This window comes from Protopterus annectens, chromosome 5.part0 (assembly GCF_019279795.1).
Source record: "Protopterus annectens isolate FY-2018-M chromosome 5.part0, PAN1.0, whole genome shotgun sequence".
NCBI classification, from domain to species: Eukaryota; Metazoa; Chordata; order Ceratodontiformes; family Protopteridae; genus Protopterus; species Protopterus annectens.
In genome coordinates, this window is record NC_056735.1 from 1,826,347,298 (window position 1) to 1,826,362,092 (window position 14,795).

At 37.0% G+C, this 14,795-nt stretch overlaps 1 protein-coding gene across 3 annotated transcripts in view; it reads right to left on the minus strand.

The window, feature by feature from the left end:
- Positions 1-93: 93 nt before the first annotated feature.
- LHFPL6 (LHFPL tetraspan subfamily member 6) overlaps positions 94-14,795 on the minus strand; it is an 832,205-nt gene continuing 817,503 nt past the window's right edge. For all 3 annotated transcript variants that reach the window (XM_044071655.1, XM_044071654.1, XM_044071653.1), the window contains exon 4: positions 94-1,092. In XM_044071655.1, coding sequence (XP_043927590.1) covers positions 974-1,092 — 119 coding nt within the window. In that variant the 3' untranslated portion in view covers positions 94-973. The remainder of the gene's footprint in view (positions 1,093-14,795) is intronic.

The following is a 14,795-nucleotide window of genomic DNA, read 5'->3' on the forward strand; positions in this document are numbered from 1 at the left end:
TGAAGGAACTCAACACCATTTGTGAAGAACAGAAAAAGCTGCAGTCAGAAATTTTGAATAATCATTTATTTACAAATGTGTTCACATAAAAACATATGAGTGTACTGTTATTCTTTTTTTTTTCTTACAAAACTGTTAAAGAATAATAAAAGTTAATCAAATTAAGGATACTAATCAGACTGCCTCTTCTTAAGTCATAAAAGGTTGTTAAAAGTAACAAGTCACTTTCTTCACTTCTTTCTCTACCACAGCGATGTTGTAAAGACAGAGAACTGTCCTATTATTGCAGTTTTTATTGTGTTTTTAGTGTAAGACTATATATCAAGATACATACTTTCACACGAACATATATTGCCACTGACTGCTTCATACTACAGGCATAGATATAACACAGGCAACTGCATTTTTTATATGTGAGTTTGTAAAAATACTGCCTTACTCACAAGGTTGGTCCATTAAGTATACATGAAAAAATATTACTAGTGGTAATACTTTTTAAACTGCTTAGAATACATTTATGTGCCTATTATTTCAGCTCAGCTTGATAAGGACTACTTTAAGATACTCTAGAATGTCATCCTGGCTAGGTGAAAACAGGTGAGAAACCAATCCCTCTTTCCCTAAACATTGCTTTCACTTTCACTTTTATGAAGTTTGCCTTACGTAACAGTACAAAGTATATCACTGTATCATCTTTTATGCTTCCAAGACCTGAAATAGCTATCTTTTCCATTACTCAAAATACTTAAACAGGAGCCACACACACAAAAATGTCATTTTTGTACCCCTTCCCCCAACACTGCATACTTCAGTACGACACATAAGTCTCCTTTCACCTTGAGAACGATTAGTTTTGCAGTAGCTAAAGCAGCCTTTTTTTTTTTTTTTTTTTTTTTTCTGGAAGATTTTCTCTTTTGTCTCCTGAAGGTTAAATCCGATGAAATGTGTCCCATCACATCAACAATTCTAGTCTTCAGTACGGGTATTGTTTCTGTTTCTTGCCAGCAAAGCAAGCCATCCATGTGCAAAGAAGCATGGCGACTGCTGCCCCACCTCCAGTGCAGTAGAATGCCCAGCCGATTTTACAAGTGCCTAAAGAGAAACAGAAAATGAAAGAATGTAAGACCTCTGTAAAATACATTCACAAACAAGTTCAGGTTACTGGTGTTCTCAAAGATTTCATTACATAATCACCTAAAGGTTTCTTACTTCTATAATCCAGACACACACACACACACACACACACACACACACACACACACACACTGTGACCCATGAATTGCATGTACATTTCCCATGCTCCAAAAGAACACCTAATTAACATATGTGAGCCCTTAGGCTTGCATACATCCATTTCCCCAAATGTTAACTTTAAACTGAGTATTTGTCCATGGGTTTAAGACTATGTCACTTTTTTGGATGAGAGGTAAAACCGATGACCTATCTGCTGAGTTGGTGGTAGCGCAGACAGATGTAAAAAGATCCTATGGCACCTGTTGAAAAGAGTGGGGCCCTTTATTTACATACAAAAATAACTCTTATTTACAAAATATTTACATATGTACAAATATATAAATATACAAATTTGTTTATACATATTCATAATTTCCTTTACAATCATGCTAAATTTTCATCCTTATTAGACCCCCACTCCTTTTTCCATAACCACCATCTGACTTTACTTAATATTTTTGCGAAACTCCATTTACCATTAAAGATAATGTCATTTATTCTTTCATTCCATATAACACACAATAACTTTTTAACTACTGTTTTAACATATTTTTACTTCTATTCTTTTAATATCCATATTTAATCATATCCATGTTTATTTTATCCACTTTTTATATCTTCAAAAAATCTTCTTTACATAGTTTTCCCCATAACTGTTTTACATTTCAAAAACACATGTTCCGTAGTTTCTTCTTTTTTGACCATGTCAACATACTCATCACTTTTCTTTTTGTATGGCATATTTCCATTTACTGGATATTTATCTATTTAACAGTTTCCACAAAAAATCATGACATTCTACTTTCTGATTACACCATTTGTTTCTTATTTTTATAGCATTAATGTTTTCATCTCTTAGATTTTTCCCATGTTTCTATAGGTTCATAGGTAGGTACTAGGCTATTGGTCCTAGGGCCTATAGAAGGATTTCCTGACTACTGTGGCAATGTGATTATCAAAGGAGAGACTACTGTCCACCTGTGTCCCAAGGTCTCTTATCACACTTTCGGTGTTAAGTAGACTACCACCTATGTGGTAGCTCACGGGTACAGAGTTTTTACCAAAGGGGATGAAAATGCACTTTTTGGCATTGAGCTTGAGGCCATGGCTTTGACACCAGGCATCTGTCTCAGTGAGGCCCTTTTGTAGGATGTCCACATTGTTAGGAGTTTTGATTATGGCTCCTAGTTTGCAGTCATCTGCGAACTTCATTAGCCAAAGACATTCTGTGTTAGCCTGTACTTCAGAAAAGTAGATACCAAATAGGAGAGGACCCAGGACTGAATCCTGTGGTACTCCACTTGTCACTGATCTGAAGTCGGATTTGGAGTCTGCTACTTTCACAGTGTGGGTTCTGTCAGTGAGCCAGTTGGCAACCCATCTTGTGACATAGAGATTTATACCTAGTTTAGTGAGTTTATCTATAGTTCCAAAGTGGGGGATGGTGTCAAAACCCTTGGTGAGATCTAGATAGGCTGCGTGAACCACCTTACCCTCATCTACGGCTTTGGTGACTGCTTCAAAGAAGTCTATCTGATTTAGGAGACATGATCTGCCTTTTACAAACCTGAACTGGGTGAAGTCCAGAGTTTGGAGATTACCAGTGTCTTTGTTTATAAGTTCCATGATGATACATTCCATGACCTTGCTCGTTAGGCTAATGGGACGGTAGTTCCCACGGTCTGTGGTGGCTCCCCCTTTGTGGAGTGGAATAACCGTCACTGTGCTCCATTCAGTGGGCACAAAGCCTGAGGTGATGCTATGATTGAACATGGTGCTTAGGTGGGGTGCCAGTTCGTTCTGTAGTTAGAATGCGGCCTGGGATGTTGTCAGGTCCCATGGATGCCATGTTCTTGGCTTTGGAGAGTGTGGTTTTTACCTGTACGACCGTGACTACAGGAACTTTGCATTCTTCAGGTATAGAGATGGGCCCTTTAGGGGGTGAGATGGGGTAAAGTTAGCAATTAACCTATCTGCCAGGATGTTGGCAATATCAGTTGGTTCTGTATATTTAGTGCCATTGTGCTGTAACTCAGAGCAGATCAGAGTGTTGCCATTGAGATTCTTGACATAGTTATAGAATGCTTTGCGGTTGTCTTTAGAATCAGTGACGATTTTGTTTTTGTAACTAGCTTTGGAGGATTTTATGAGGGATCTCAGCTTCTTACTGAGGCTGACCAGGGAATTCCTCCAATCATGGGATTTTACTCATTTTTGCAACAGTTTCTTTCTTCTGTTGTAGAATTTGTTTATGGCAGGGGACCACCAGATTGGCTTACTTTTTTTGGAGGATAGCATCTTGGTTCTGTTAGGGATAGCATGATCCATGCACTCGTGTAAGTGCTTATAAAGTGCATTTGTGTAGGATTCAGCAGTCATACTTCTATTGTCCGTCTGCATGGGTGTCGTGATGTTTACCACTTCTGTCTTAATAAGTGTGAAGTTGGCTTTGGAGAAATTTTTTACGGTGGTTTCCCTAATGAGGGGTGGGAGTGGGATGTGATGGTCTAGGTTGATTAGCTTGTGGTCAGAGCTGACCAACGAGGAATTGACCTCTGGTGTGGAACACTGGTCACCCATGTTGGTAATGACCAGGTCTTGGATACTGCTGCCCCTGGTAGGGGTGTGGTTAAGTTGATCCAAGGCGTTGGAATTTATGAATTCCAGAAAATGTTGAGCAAAAGAGTTGGTACAGGAGTAGTTTTCCCAGTTAATGGTGGGGTAGTTGAAATCATCCATTATTAGGGTGTTAGGTTGTACCCTAATATTTTCCAGTGTATCAAGAAATGAGGAGTGGGAATCCTGGGGTATGGAGGGGGATCTGTAGCAATCTACAATTTGGATTGCGGTCTTGCCCATAGTTAGTTGCACTTGGATAATCTCAGATGGATTATGCTGAGCAACTAGCCTGAAGGTGTGGACATCCTTAATGAATGTGGACACACCTCCGACTTTAGTGTTTCAGTCCAGGTTAGGTGACTGAAAGGTGTGGTATGAATTATAGCCTGGTAATGCAGTGTCGAGTTGCCAGCCCAGCGCCCAACCTTCCACAGGAGGCACACGTACACACTCACACCTAGGGCCAATTTAGAGTGACCAATTCACCTACTGCATGTCTTTTGGATGTGGGAGGAAACCGGAGCACCCGGAGAAAACCCACGCGACCACCACAGGGAGGACATACAGACTCCACACAGAAGGCACCCCAGCCAAGAATTGAACCGGAGAACCTCTTGCTGTGAGGCAGCAACGCTAACCGTTGCACCACCATGGCCGCCCTGGCATATATAAATTCCTAACTTTCTCACAAATGTTATATTTTTCATTATTACCCATAAGATTTCATGTCCAATTGTGTCAAATGCCTTATTAAGGTCTCCTATCATGGTTTATGCTTCTTTTTTGTTCATAATGTCATCCACAATGTCTCTAACGCTCATTGATAATTCTTGACAACCATTCCCCTTCATCCTATACATGCTATTTTCCATAAAAATTTCCATTTTAGTTTCAAATCTCTTTTGTATTATTTTCACATCTTATAATTATTATTATTCAATACTGTCTCCAGTTTTTAATGTTCTTCTGTCTTCCTTCTTCCATATAAATTGAAGTATTCTACTACATAATTCTTTATACATAAAACCTTCATTTAACCATTCATCCAAAATCTTTAAAAAAATACTTTTTTTTTGCCAGTCCCTTAAATTTCTATACATTTCATACCACATTCCATCTGGGCCTACAGCTGAATCTATATTTACTTGTCCTAATACTTTATCTAGCTCATTTAAAGAAATCTCCTTTTCCAACTTTTTATTCTCTTTTTCAATTAACATTTTTACTTTCCCTGTTTTTTCAGTCTTCTTTTTTCATTAAACATTTCTTGTACATATTGTACTACACTATTCATAATCTTTTCCTGAGTTCTTTCTATTTCTCCTTTTACATATATTTACTTGTCTCATTACACCACCAACTTCCTTTACTATTCTGCTTAAGCAACTCGATACTTCTTCACTTCTTCCTTGTAAAAACTATCTTAGCTTATATAAAATTTCTTGTATTTTTATTGATTTCTTTCATATATTTCTTTTTCTTTGGCAAAGTAATTTCTATCATTACATTCTAACTCTTCCAATGCATATGTTATTTTATATTCTTCTTTCTCTACTATTCTCATATCATATTGCCATTGTATAAAACATTTTTTATATTTTCCTTAAATATTATCCACCATTCAGACCGATTTTTATAAAGTGTTCTCAAAGTAATAGGATCTTTCCATAACTGTATTACTAATCTCTTTCCTTCTCCATTCCATGCTTTCTTATTTATCCTTTTTATTCATTTACTATTTTTATATATTCCTTGTTTTCTTTTATCTCTAGCCAACACCAACCAAACTAATAAAGGACAGTGAGGACAGCTGGTATGAGCATACTACTTTTAATTGCTGCTTTCATAAAAAAACTTAATCAGAAAGTTTGTCAGTTATTTTGTCTTTTTCCTTTTTACCAATGAAAACTTTCCTTTTACTACCTCACAATGTATGTCTTATTTGTCAATTTCAGAATCTTCTTCTATATCCTCTATTATTTTTTCTTATCCAATTTTTCTTCCATTTCTATTTCTAAAATTTCTTATCTTTGTTTTTCTTTTTCCTTGATGTTATTTTCATTTTTACAATCCATCCACAAATGTCCAGTTATAACATTTCAATTCACATTTTTGTATCATGCCCCATTTCCCCACAAATATAACATTTTGTTTTGTCACAGTTACTTATCAAATGTCTTTCTTTTCATGTTTTGGATTCCCCATAGTATTTTATAACACCCCTACCCTACTCCCAACCACATTTATCATGCTTTGTATATGTATAACTTTCTCTTTTTATTTTAAACACAATATTACAATCCCAGTCACCAGTCCATAAACCCCTTTTGTCATAAGATTTTGCAATGTCCAGTACTTCTTTACATAAAATAAAGCTTTCAAATGTCCTTTCAAAGTTTTTCTTTCTACCTCTGTTTGAAATTGTACATGAATATTCTTCATTTCCCTGTTAAATGCTTTTATCACATAGTTTCCATGGGTTACAGTCTTTTTTTCATATTCTCCAAGAAAATTTTCCATTGAAAAAAAGCAGTCTTAAATATAATGTCACAAAATGTCTCTTTGTTAATAAGACTAAGTGCTCTTACCTCAAGTGCTTTTACACCCAATGGAGCTATTAAATTGTACCATACTTCATACCTGTCCATTTCTTTGCCTTCTTCGAATCCTTACCATGTACGTCTGTTTTTCATTTTCTTCTCACTTCTTTTCTGCTACTCTGCTTTTGCCTTTTACTTTCTCTGCATATGTTTTCTTTTCCATCTCATCACTATTCTATAGGATTGTCTTTCCATCCTCCTTTTGTATTTCCTCCATAATGTCCCACGAGGAAACATCCCCTTTATTTTCTGGCAAACTGTGCACCACCATTTCTTTGAGTAAATCATCCCTCAACCCCTCTGACTGGAAGGTTATAACTATACAGCCATCATTTGCTGACTCATCGCTGTCAAACGGGTTTCTCTGAAACATTTCCTCAGAATCCTGGATGCATTCTCTGGTCTCAGTATTTGCTTTCTCCTTCATTTCTTCCCCTACACTCCATTATCTCCTTCTCTTTCCATTTGCCACCCTGTTTCTCCGGGTCACATTTGTGCCACGAATGGAAACAAGAAGTGCTCCTCCAAAATGTTTCCCACCCACAGCAAATAGAGTAGGGGAAATTCCCTAATGCCAGGGCCAAATTTTCCATTGTAGTATAAATACCACCTCAAGTATCTCTTGAAAAAAAGGCCACGGGTCTAATGGGACTAAACCGGTCAGTAAAGAAAATATAGCTAAACAGACAGATAAATTAATTCATTAATTGTACTCTGCATCCCATCATACGAGCTAGACAATATTTGGCATGTAAAAATAGCACTGCCTATCCATTTTTACCCATCTGGTTTGACCCAGAGAATATTCTCAATACCTCTCAACACAATCTCCAGGCTCCCTGTCAGGCTCATGCACTGAACCAGTTTTAATTATCACGTTTGATGCTGCAGGCATTTGCACCTACATCTTTGAGTGAAAAAATACTTCATGTCATCACCTATAAATTTTTCAACCTAATCCTTTTGCTCTGGATCTGCTGAAAACTATACTGCTTGCAAATTGTTTACTTTATATTAACAGATATCTGTCATGTCTCCCTTCCAGGGGGCTCTTTTGAAATTCATGAGCCCCGGAAGCTGTCATTAGTTTTCTGTAGTTATAACAGTGAGATGTCACCCTCATAGCAGAATGACATCATGGTCATTTTCCTGCTGTAATATTGCCCAGTAATGTACTTCTGGATGCCTTCAGGACTGTTGGTTTTAAGAAGGCATTTTGTAAGCCAGCAGACACTCCAAATACAGTGCATTTATTATCCCATTACCAGTGCTATACTAAAGTCTGCTGTAATGTAGATAGCAAACTATTTGGAGAAATATGTTATATATATTAGCCATAGGACTTCTATATTTTGGTATTGACTAAGAATATATCTCTATATTTTCTCTCTCTCTCTCTGCTGTCTCTTTAGATATGCATATTTATAACATATTTACACATACACAATTCTCTCTATTTTTATATATATATATATATATATATATATATATATATATATATATATATATATACATACACACACATATACACACACACACACGGTTCTACTTCAAAACATCTAAAACTCATAACATCTAAATTCAAAACAGCGAGACCATAACATCGAAAACCCAAAACATCTAAAACCCATAACATCAAAAACTCAGAACACTGAAACTTTGCATCACAACATCGAACACTACAAATCACATGAAAATAACATCCCCTCCACCTACAACACCACAAAACTAAACACACTTTTTACTATGTTTCTGCAGGGGGGAAAGCCCCACTGCACCCCTCATGTGGGTGGCTCCACCCCCACACCCCCTGTAAATTAAATATACCAACTCCTAGATCCCACTACAGTGGGTAAAAGTTAATTTCCTAACTGCATTCTAACATGATCATCATAAAGAATGTACACATAATGTCTATATTACTTACCTGTATGGCCTAAAAACCACATACAGAGTGGCAAAATAAACACTACATAAATAATATAAATTCCTGCACTATATAAATAATAACTATATAAATAACTACAACATCTCATAGTGATACCACAAGATTAACAGATTAAACTATAACATTTAGATGTTTGATGATACACTATTCCATATTATACCATGACCCCCCCAAAACGTGCACGCTGATTGGCCAGCGTGCACATTGTAAATCGAGTTATACTAATGGAAAAAGGTCCGGTCGCCCGGACTTTTTTCCATTAGTATAACTCTACTTTTAAAACACTGTCTCGCTATGTTAAATGGGTTTAACATAGCGAGACAGCTTTAAAATAAGCAACGGAGATCTCCGTTGCTTATTTTAAAGCTGTCTCGCTATGCTAAACCCATTTAACATAGCGAGACAGTGTTTTAAAAAAAAAAAGCGACGGAGAAAGCAAGATCTCCGTTGCTTTTTAGCTATGTTAAATGGGTTTAACATAGCGAGACAGTTTTAAAATAAGCAACGGACAACTCCGTTGCTTATTTTAAAGCTGTCTCGCTATGTTAAACCCATTTAACATAGCAAAACAGTAAAAAAAAAGCAACGGAGATCTTGCTTTCTCCGTTGCTTTTGCCCACAGCTCTGATGTACTGCGCAGGCACGCAGTACATCAGAACTGCCATGGATGCCAGACATCTGCGGAAGGGCAGTAAACAGGCATTATACTATGCCATTATTTAAGAAAAGTAATAGTTTCTTTTCTTAAATAATGTCATGGTATAATAGCAATAACCCACTTCTGGGTGTGGGTAATGCTGTATTTACCCACGGTTGGCTTTGTTTGGTTCCTCGGGCTTCGCCCTCGGGACCAAACCACGCCAACCATGGGTAAATCCAGCATTACCCACACCCAGGCATGGGTTATTGCTATATTATTAGATGTTAAGAAATGTGATGTAATTTTAGATGTTTTGGGTTTTTGATGTTATGGTCTCGATGCTTTGAATTTAGACGTTATGAGTATTAGATGTTTTGAAATGTAACCGCACACACACACACACATATATACAGAGATTGGATAGATAGGTATACAATGGACAAGCAAATATACTGGCATACAAATACGCAAAGGATATTTAGCTGTGACACTTAATAGCACAATAGTCTACATTATCTACAATGTAAATGTAAATGGACTGTTATATTCCAAAAGAATGAGCCTGAGCCTGAGTTCCACAATCTCCATAAGCATGTTACGTGACTAAAGACTCGTGGCAGTCTTGGCAGTCTTAGCATTACACTCCCATTACCTCTCATGAGAGGTAACTCATTTTAAGTGGTCTTACACATTTAGTAAGGAATTAAAGACAGGTGCAACATAATCATTAAAGCCCAGAAGCGTGACTACCAAAAGGGCAAATACTTCAATTTCCAAAATGCCTGTTTTTAGTCAGAAAATAAGCACCACAGGGCAGCCTCATTTCCAAAGTGACATGCTGGAATAAAACATCATACAAAGGCAGAGCTTTATCCTGGCATCTCAGAACTACTTTCTGTAACACATGGCTTTTGTTAAATGTCTCCAGCTGAGCTTCTTAAATTTAACAATCATGCTAACTTTGACCAGAATGGAAAGTCTGTAAAACTCGTCTACGACTTTCATCTACTTCAGTCAGCAGGAGGGTAGCTGCATTTACAGCTGTTGGACAGGCAGCACACATAACAAGCAGCATGCACTTAATTTCTATGCTAGGCCTTCCACCAATCTGCTCTTCCCATATAGGAAATCTGTTTCTCAGTAACAAACAAACCTTTCAACCAAGTGGTATCAGTTCTTGGCTGCTCAACTTGTTATAATTACATACATTACTCAAAATAATCACTATTTTAATCCAATTAACTGATGTGGAAATATCCTCAAGCAAAAGGAAGCTGTGGGAATTTCACAACTGTTCTTTATCTTGTTCAGTGAAACCAGTATTCACAAATCTGAGGCAGAAAATCTAAGTAATCTAGAAAAGTTTAACTTCTTTCTCTCCTGCATTCATTTCTAAAGTACAAATATAACATTCTCAAGAAGAAAGCCTGCAAATGCCAAAACATACCTTTATATTAATGTTCAGCTTGTACACCATTGTATCTCTCTCTATATATACACACACACACACACACCTTTTTCATTGCATTACTTCTCATTACATTTATACAGTGGCTATTTTAGACAATCACTTTTTCTAGTTTATTTTTTCCATCGTTTGCTCTTTTTGCATCATCTCTCCTTACCACATTTTCAAATTAAACTTGTAAAACTTCAGCCCTTGTACTGACTTCAGAAATGTGAACAACGGTATGGCCACTCTGGACTTTCTTATAAACCTGGTTAAAGCCTGAGTATTTTTACACTGGACCCTGTATAAATCCAGTTTCTAGTTGGATTATTTTCTCTTCTGTTACCTTCTCTTACTTGATGTCTCTATGTTGCTCTCTTCAACTTGTGATAAACTTGTGATAATCTGACTGCTTTCATTTACTCTTTCATAAAGACAATCTAATGCTCAGCAAGTAATTTATGTTCAGTTTTTAAGCTCTGCTAGGTCTTCTACAAGTCTGCTTTGAGCCTTACAGAAAAATGCCCAAATGTGAAGCCATCTATCCTAAACTTCACTCTCAGATATGCTTTTAAAAAGGTAGAGTTCTAACTTTCTAGGCAAGGTTAATTCTAGAGTGACGAATTTGACGGGTGCCATCTGATTTCATATAATTCAGAAGCATTTTGCCTTGTTAATTGCTTCAGAATAATGCCAGTAATGCATTTTAGTACTACAGCAATGTATTTTCATAACAAATGACACTATTAAGGCATCTAGCAATGATTAATAAATGACAAGCACTGTTTCACTACCCTACACTAACAAGATGCAAAGCTGCCATCAAGTTTGATTCCATGATCTTAAAATCTTTGTTGTCATTTACTTTTGTTACTCACTACTAATACAGTTTGTATTTACATGTCAGCTGAGATTTAGTGTGCCTACATGATCGTGGAATCAATATATTTAAGTAAATTGAGTATGGGGAGTAATGACCCCATAAGGAGAGGTGCAAAGGGGTGTGCCTCTGCAAAAAAAAAAATCATTTTTTGGTACTATTCAGACTGAAACTTTGATGACAGCATTTCGTATGGTTAAAGGTCCAGAAATTTTGGACTCAACAAAAGATAGGTGAATAGTGCTTTCTCTCTTTCTGTGTAGCTCCATACTCATACTATGAAGTAATTTAAAATCCATCTTGGGGCTACAAACAATATTTTCCACTCTACCTCTTTCCAGAACACAACTGATCTTTTCATTAAGAACGTAATAACATTAAGAGCCGCAGCTGTATCAGTACTACCTACTTATACCATAAACAAATATGTGTAAAACAAAGACAGCAACTGTACTTCATAAAATAAAAATGTCTTTACAAACTCCATTTAATAAAGATGTTTTCACTTTAACAAGTACAGTACCCAGTGGCTGTCTCTGTGTTATGTACACTTATTTATATTTATAATGAAAGTTCTCCTTTATTTTTATGTGACCACTTCACCAGAAGACAGTAATGCTTTTTTTTTGTACCTACACCTTCATATTAATGGGATGATTGAATATGACTTGACCATTTTGTGTATGTGTATGACCTCAGCAAATCCAGATGTCCCTGATTTACTTGAAGATTATCTGTTACAAAAAATAATGACACCTGCTCCCCCACTAAAGTTTTACTCATGGTAAAAAAGGATAAAAAGCCTCTCATCACTGGCAAAAGTATCCCAGGGAATCTCTATGGATGCTGTCTCGTACAGGTCTCCAGTACAGAAATATGGAGGTATGTGTACTATTCTTCTGGCTTAGAAAACTCTGTTTTGGAAATTTCCTTACAAAGATACAAATGTTTTATCTACTAGCTGCCTGGCTCTAACTCTCTGCAACATGGTATATCCATTTGCTTAAGCACACTGCTGATTTTTGATGCTCACCTCAGTCATTCAGATTGCAAAAATGGCAAAAACAGCCACTGACTTTACTCCAGCTAACCAGACCACAAAATTAAGCAGCACTGCTAAATTCCACTGTACATTAAGTGGCTACTCGCATATAACATGTTACTGTTCTCGAACAAAGCTAAATTATCAAGTAATATCTCGCCACCAACACTATATGAATGAAACAAAATAAATAGTCTAAGCAATAATGAGTACTGCCCCCCCCCACACACACACACACAACTGGTGCTGAAGTTTTAAGCAACTTGCTTGCTGTACAATTGCTGACGGACCAGATAAAATGATGTGTCACTGAGAACAAACAAGCAATGAAATACAGTGACACAGCTTGACCTTTATGACTTATAATCTTTCTGATGAAAATAATGTCCACTGTCAAAGTCCAAGGAATCATGGCTAAAAGTAGCCTAGCTCCAAAACAAAAAAGAGGGTCCTTACAAATCTAATGTATGCAAATTCCTCCAGGGATGGATGGAAACACCATCTGTCAGTACACATGGAAAAAGTGAAAGAGGAGCTACTGACTGACCTTGCAATAAGAATAGCACTGTTCATAGAAACCTTCTCTTCTTTTCTTGTTCATCCTTTTGCATTAGGTCAGCTAACCCCCCACTCACGTGAAGATCATATCTTTCCTCTCTGATACTGATACGTTGGAGGTAAACTGGTGGTAAAGTAAATACTATCATCATTACCATATAGAGATGTGGACCTCTGTCCTAAATTTAACAAAACTGCAGTCATCTGATTTCAAAAAAAGATCTTAAAAGTAATTAATTTATTCTTATGGTCAGGGGTGGTCTCATCATTCTGGAAGAAATCTAAAGCTACATCCATTGTAGAACAAGGTAATCCTTCTTCTGATGAAAACTAACTATACTGTTCAACATCCAAGATAAGTATACATATGACCAAAAATGTTGAGCTTCTGAACAAATCTGATTTTCGTGTGCAGGTTCAGCATATTTTCATGATTGGATACACCATGACAGTTGCAACAAGTTGACATATTCAATACAGACTAGAAAGAACTTACTGGGGCCTTCTTCACTGATAGAGATTATCTCCTCGATATATTCCCATCATATTGCCAAATGCAAATCAGGCTTACTCACGAATTTCCTCAAGTAACTAAATGACTATCTCAACTGTAACATGTGCTCTAAGTTACAGAAATTGTACCTGTGACAGCCAATATGCAGTCTCCAGGGTATGCCACAAATATATAAATAAATACACATCAAACTCAATAATTTGTTTACAAAAATATACTAATCTTAACAAAGGAATGAAATCAATGCCTGAATCCATAGTATATGTAGTCAGATTTGCATCAAAGTGGGTAAGCATCTTGTCTGATGTAAGTCGCCCATTTATAAAGAGATATCCACAGTCCTCTCTATCCTTCCAACTGCAATGTAGCATGTAGCAAAGTCACTAACAGACATAGTACTGAAAATTTCCACAGAAATGTAAAGTAGACATTTACCATTCTCAAAAATAAAACCTCATTCCTGACAAATTCTAAACATGAGATTACTGTAATATAGCCTCTTTTTTGGCTTGTCATGTAGCTTACACAATCCACTTTTTGTCAGTCACATACCCAAATATGTTAGTTTCACATTTAAAAAATATTTTTGTCTCTGTTTGCTCAGAATTCTATCTTTGACCTTTCCTAGTTTATGTGCTTGTGCGCATTCCCTCCTTTCACTAGGACAATACCTCAGTAACACTAAATATTAAGAATTAAAAGAAACTCTTAATTCATAGCTTGTTGCCAAATGGCCAGCTCAAATGGTACTCTGAAAATAAGATAGTTATACCAGAATGAAACTACTTCGACTTCTCCTTTTGGCTACACCCAGTAGGGGTCACTACAGCGGAACATTGTTCTGCAGAGTGAGTGTCAGTAGAGTTTTACGGTGTTGAGCTGCCAGACCGGCGGCCTGACCTTCCACAGAAGGCACAGACATGCACAAACTCACAGCTAGGGTCAATTTAGAGTGTCCAATCTACTTGCAGCATGTCTTAGGAATGGAAGAAGAAACTGGAGTACCCAGAGGAACCCCAAGTGAATACAGGGAGGACATACAGACTCAGAATATAAGGCACCCCAGCCGAGAATCAAACTTGAGAACCTCTTACTGTGAGGCGACAATGCTAAAGTACAGTTGTGTACACTTACCATAAATGTAGATGTTCGAGTGTATTCACTGTTGCGGTCATTACATTTGGGTAATCGTGCTGGCAGGTTGCCCTTAGTCGGCCTGAATTCCAAAGTCCTGGGTCCTGCATCTGCTGCTGTCGCCCCTTCCCTGATGTCAGGGGTATAAAAGATGTGGCCGATGCCATTTTCTTTAGT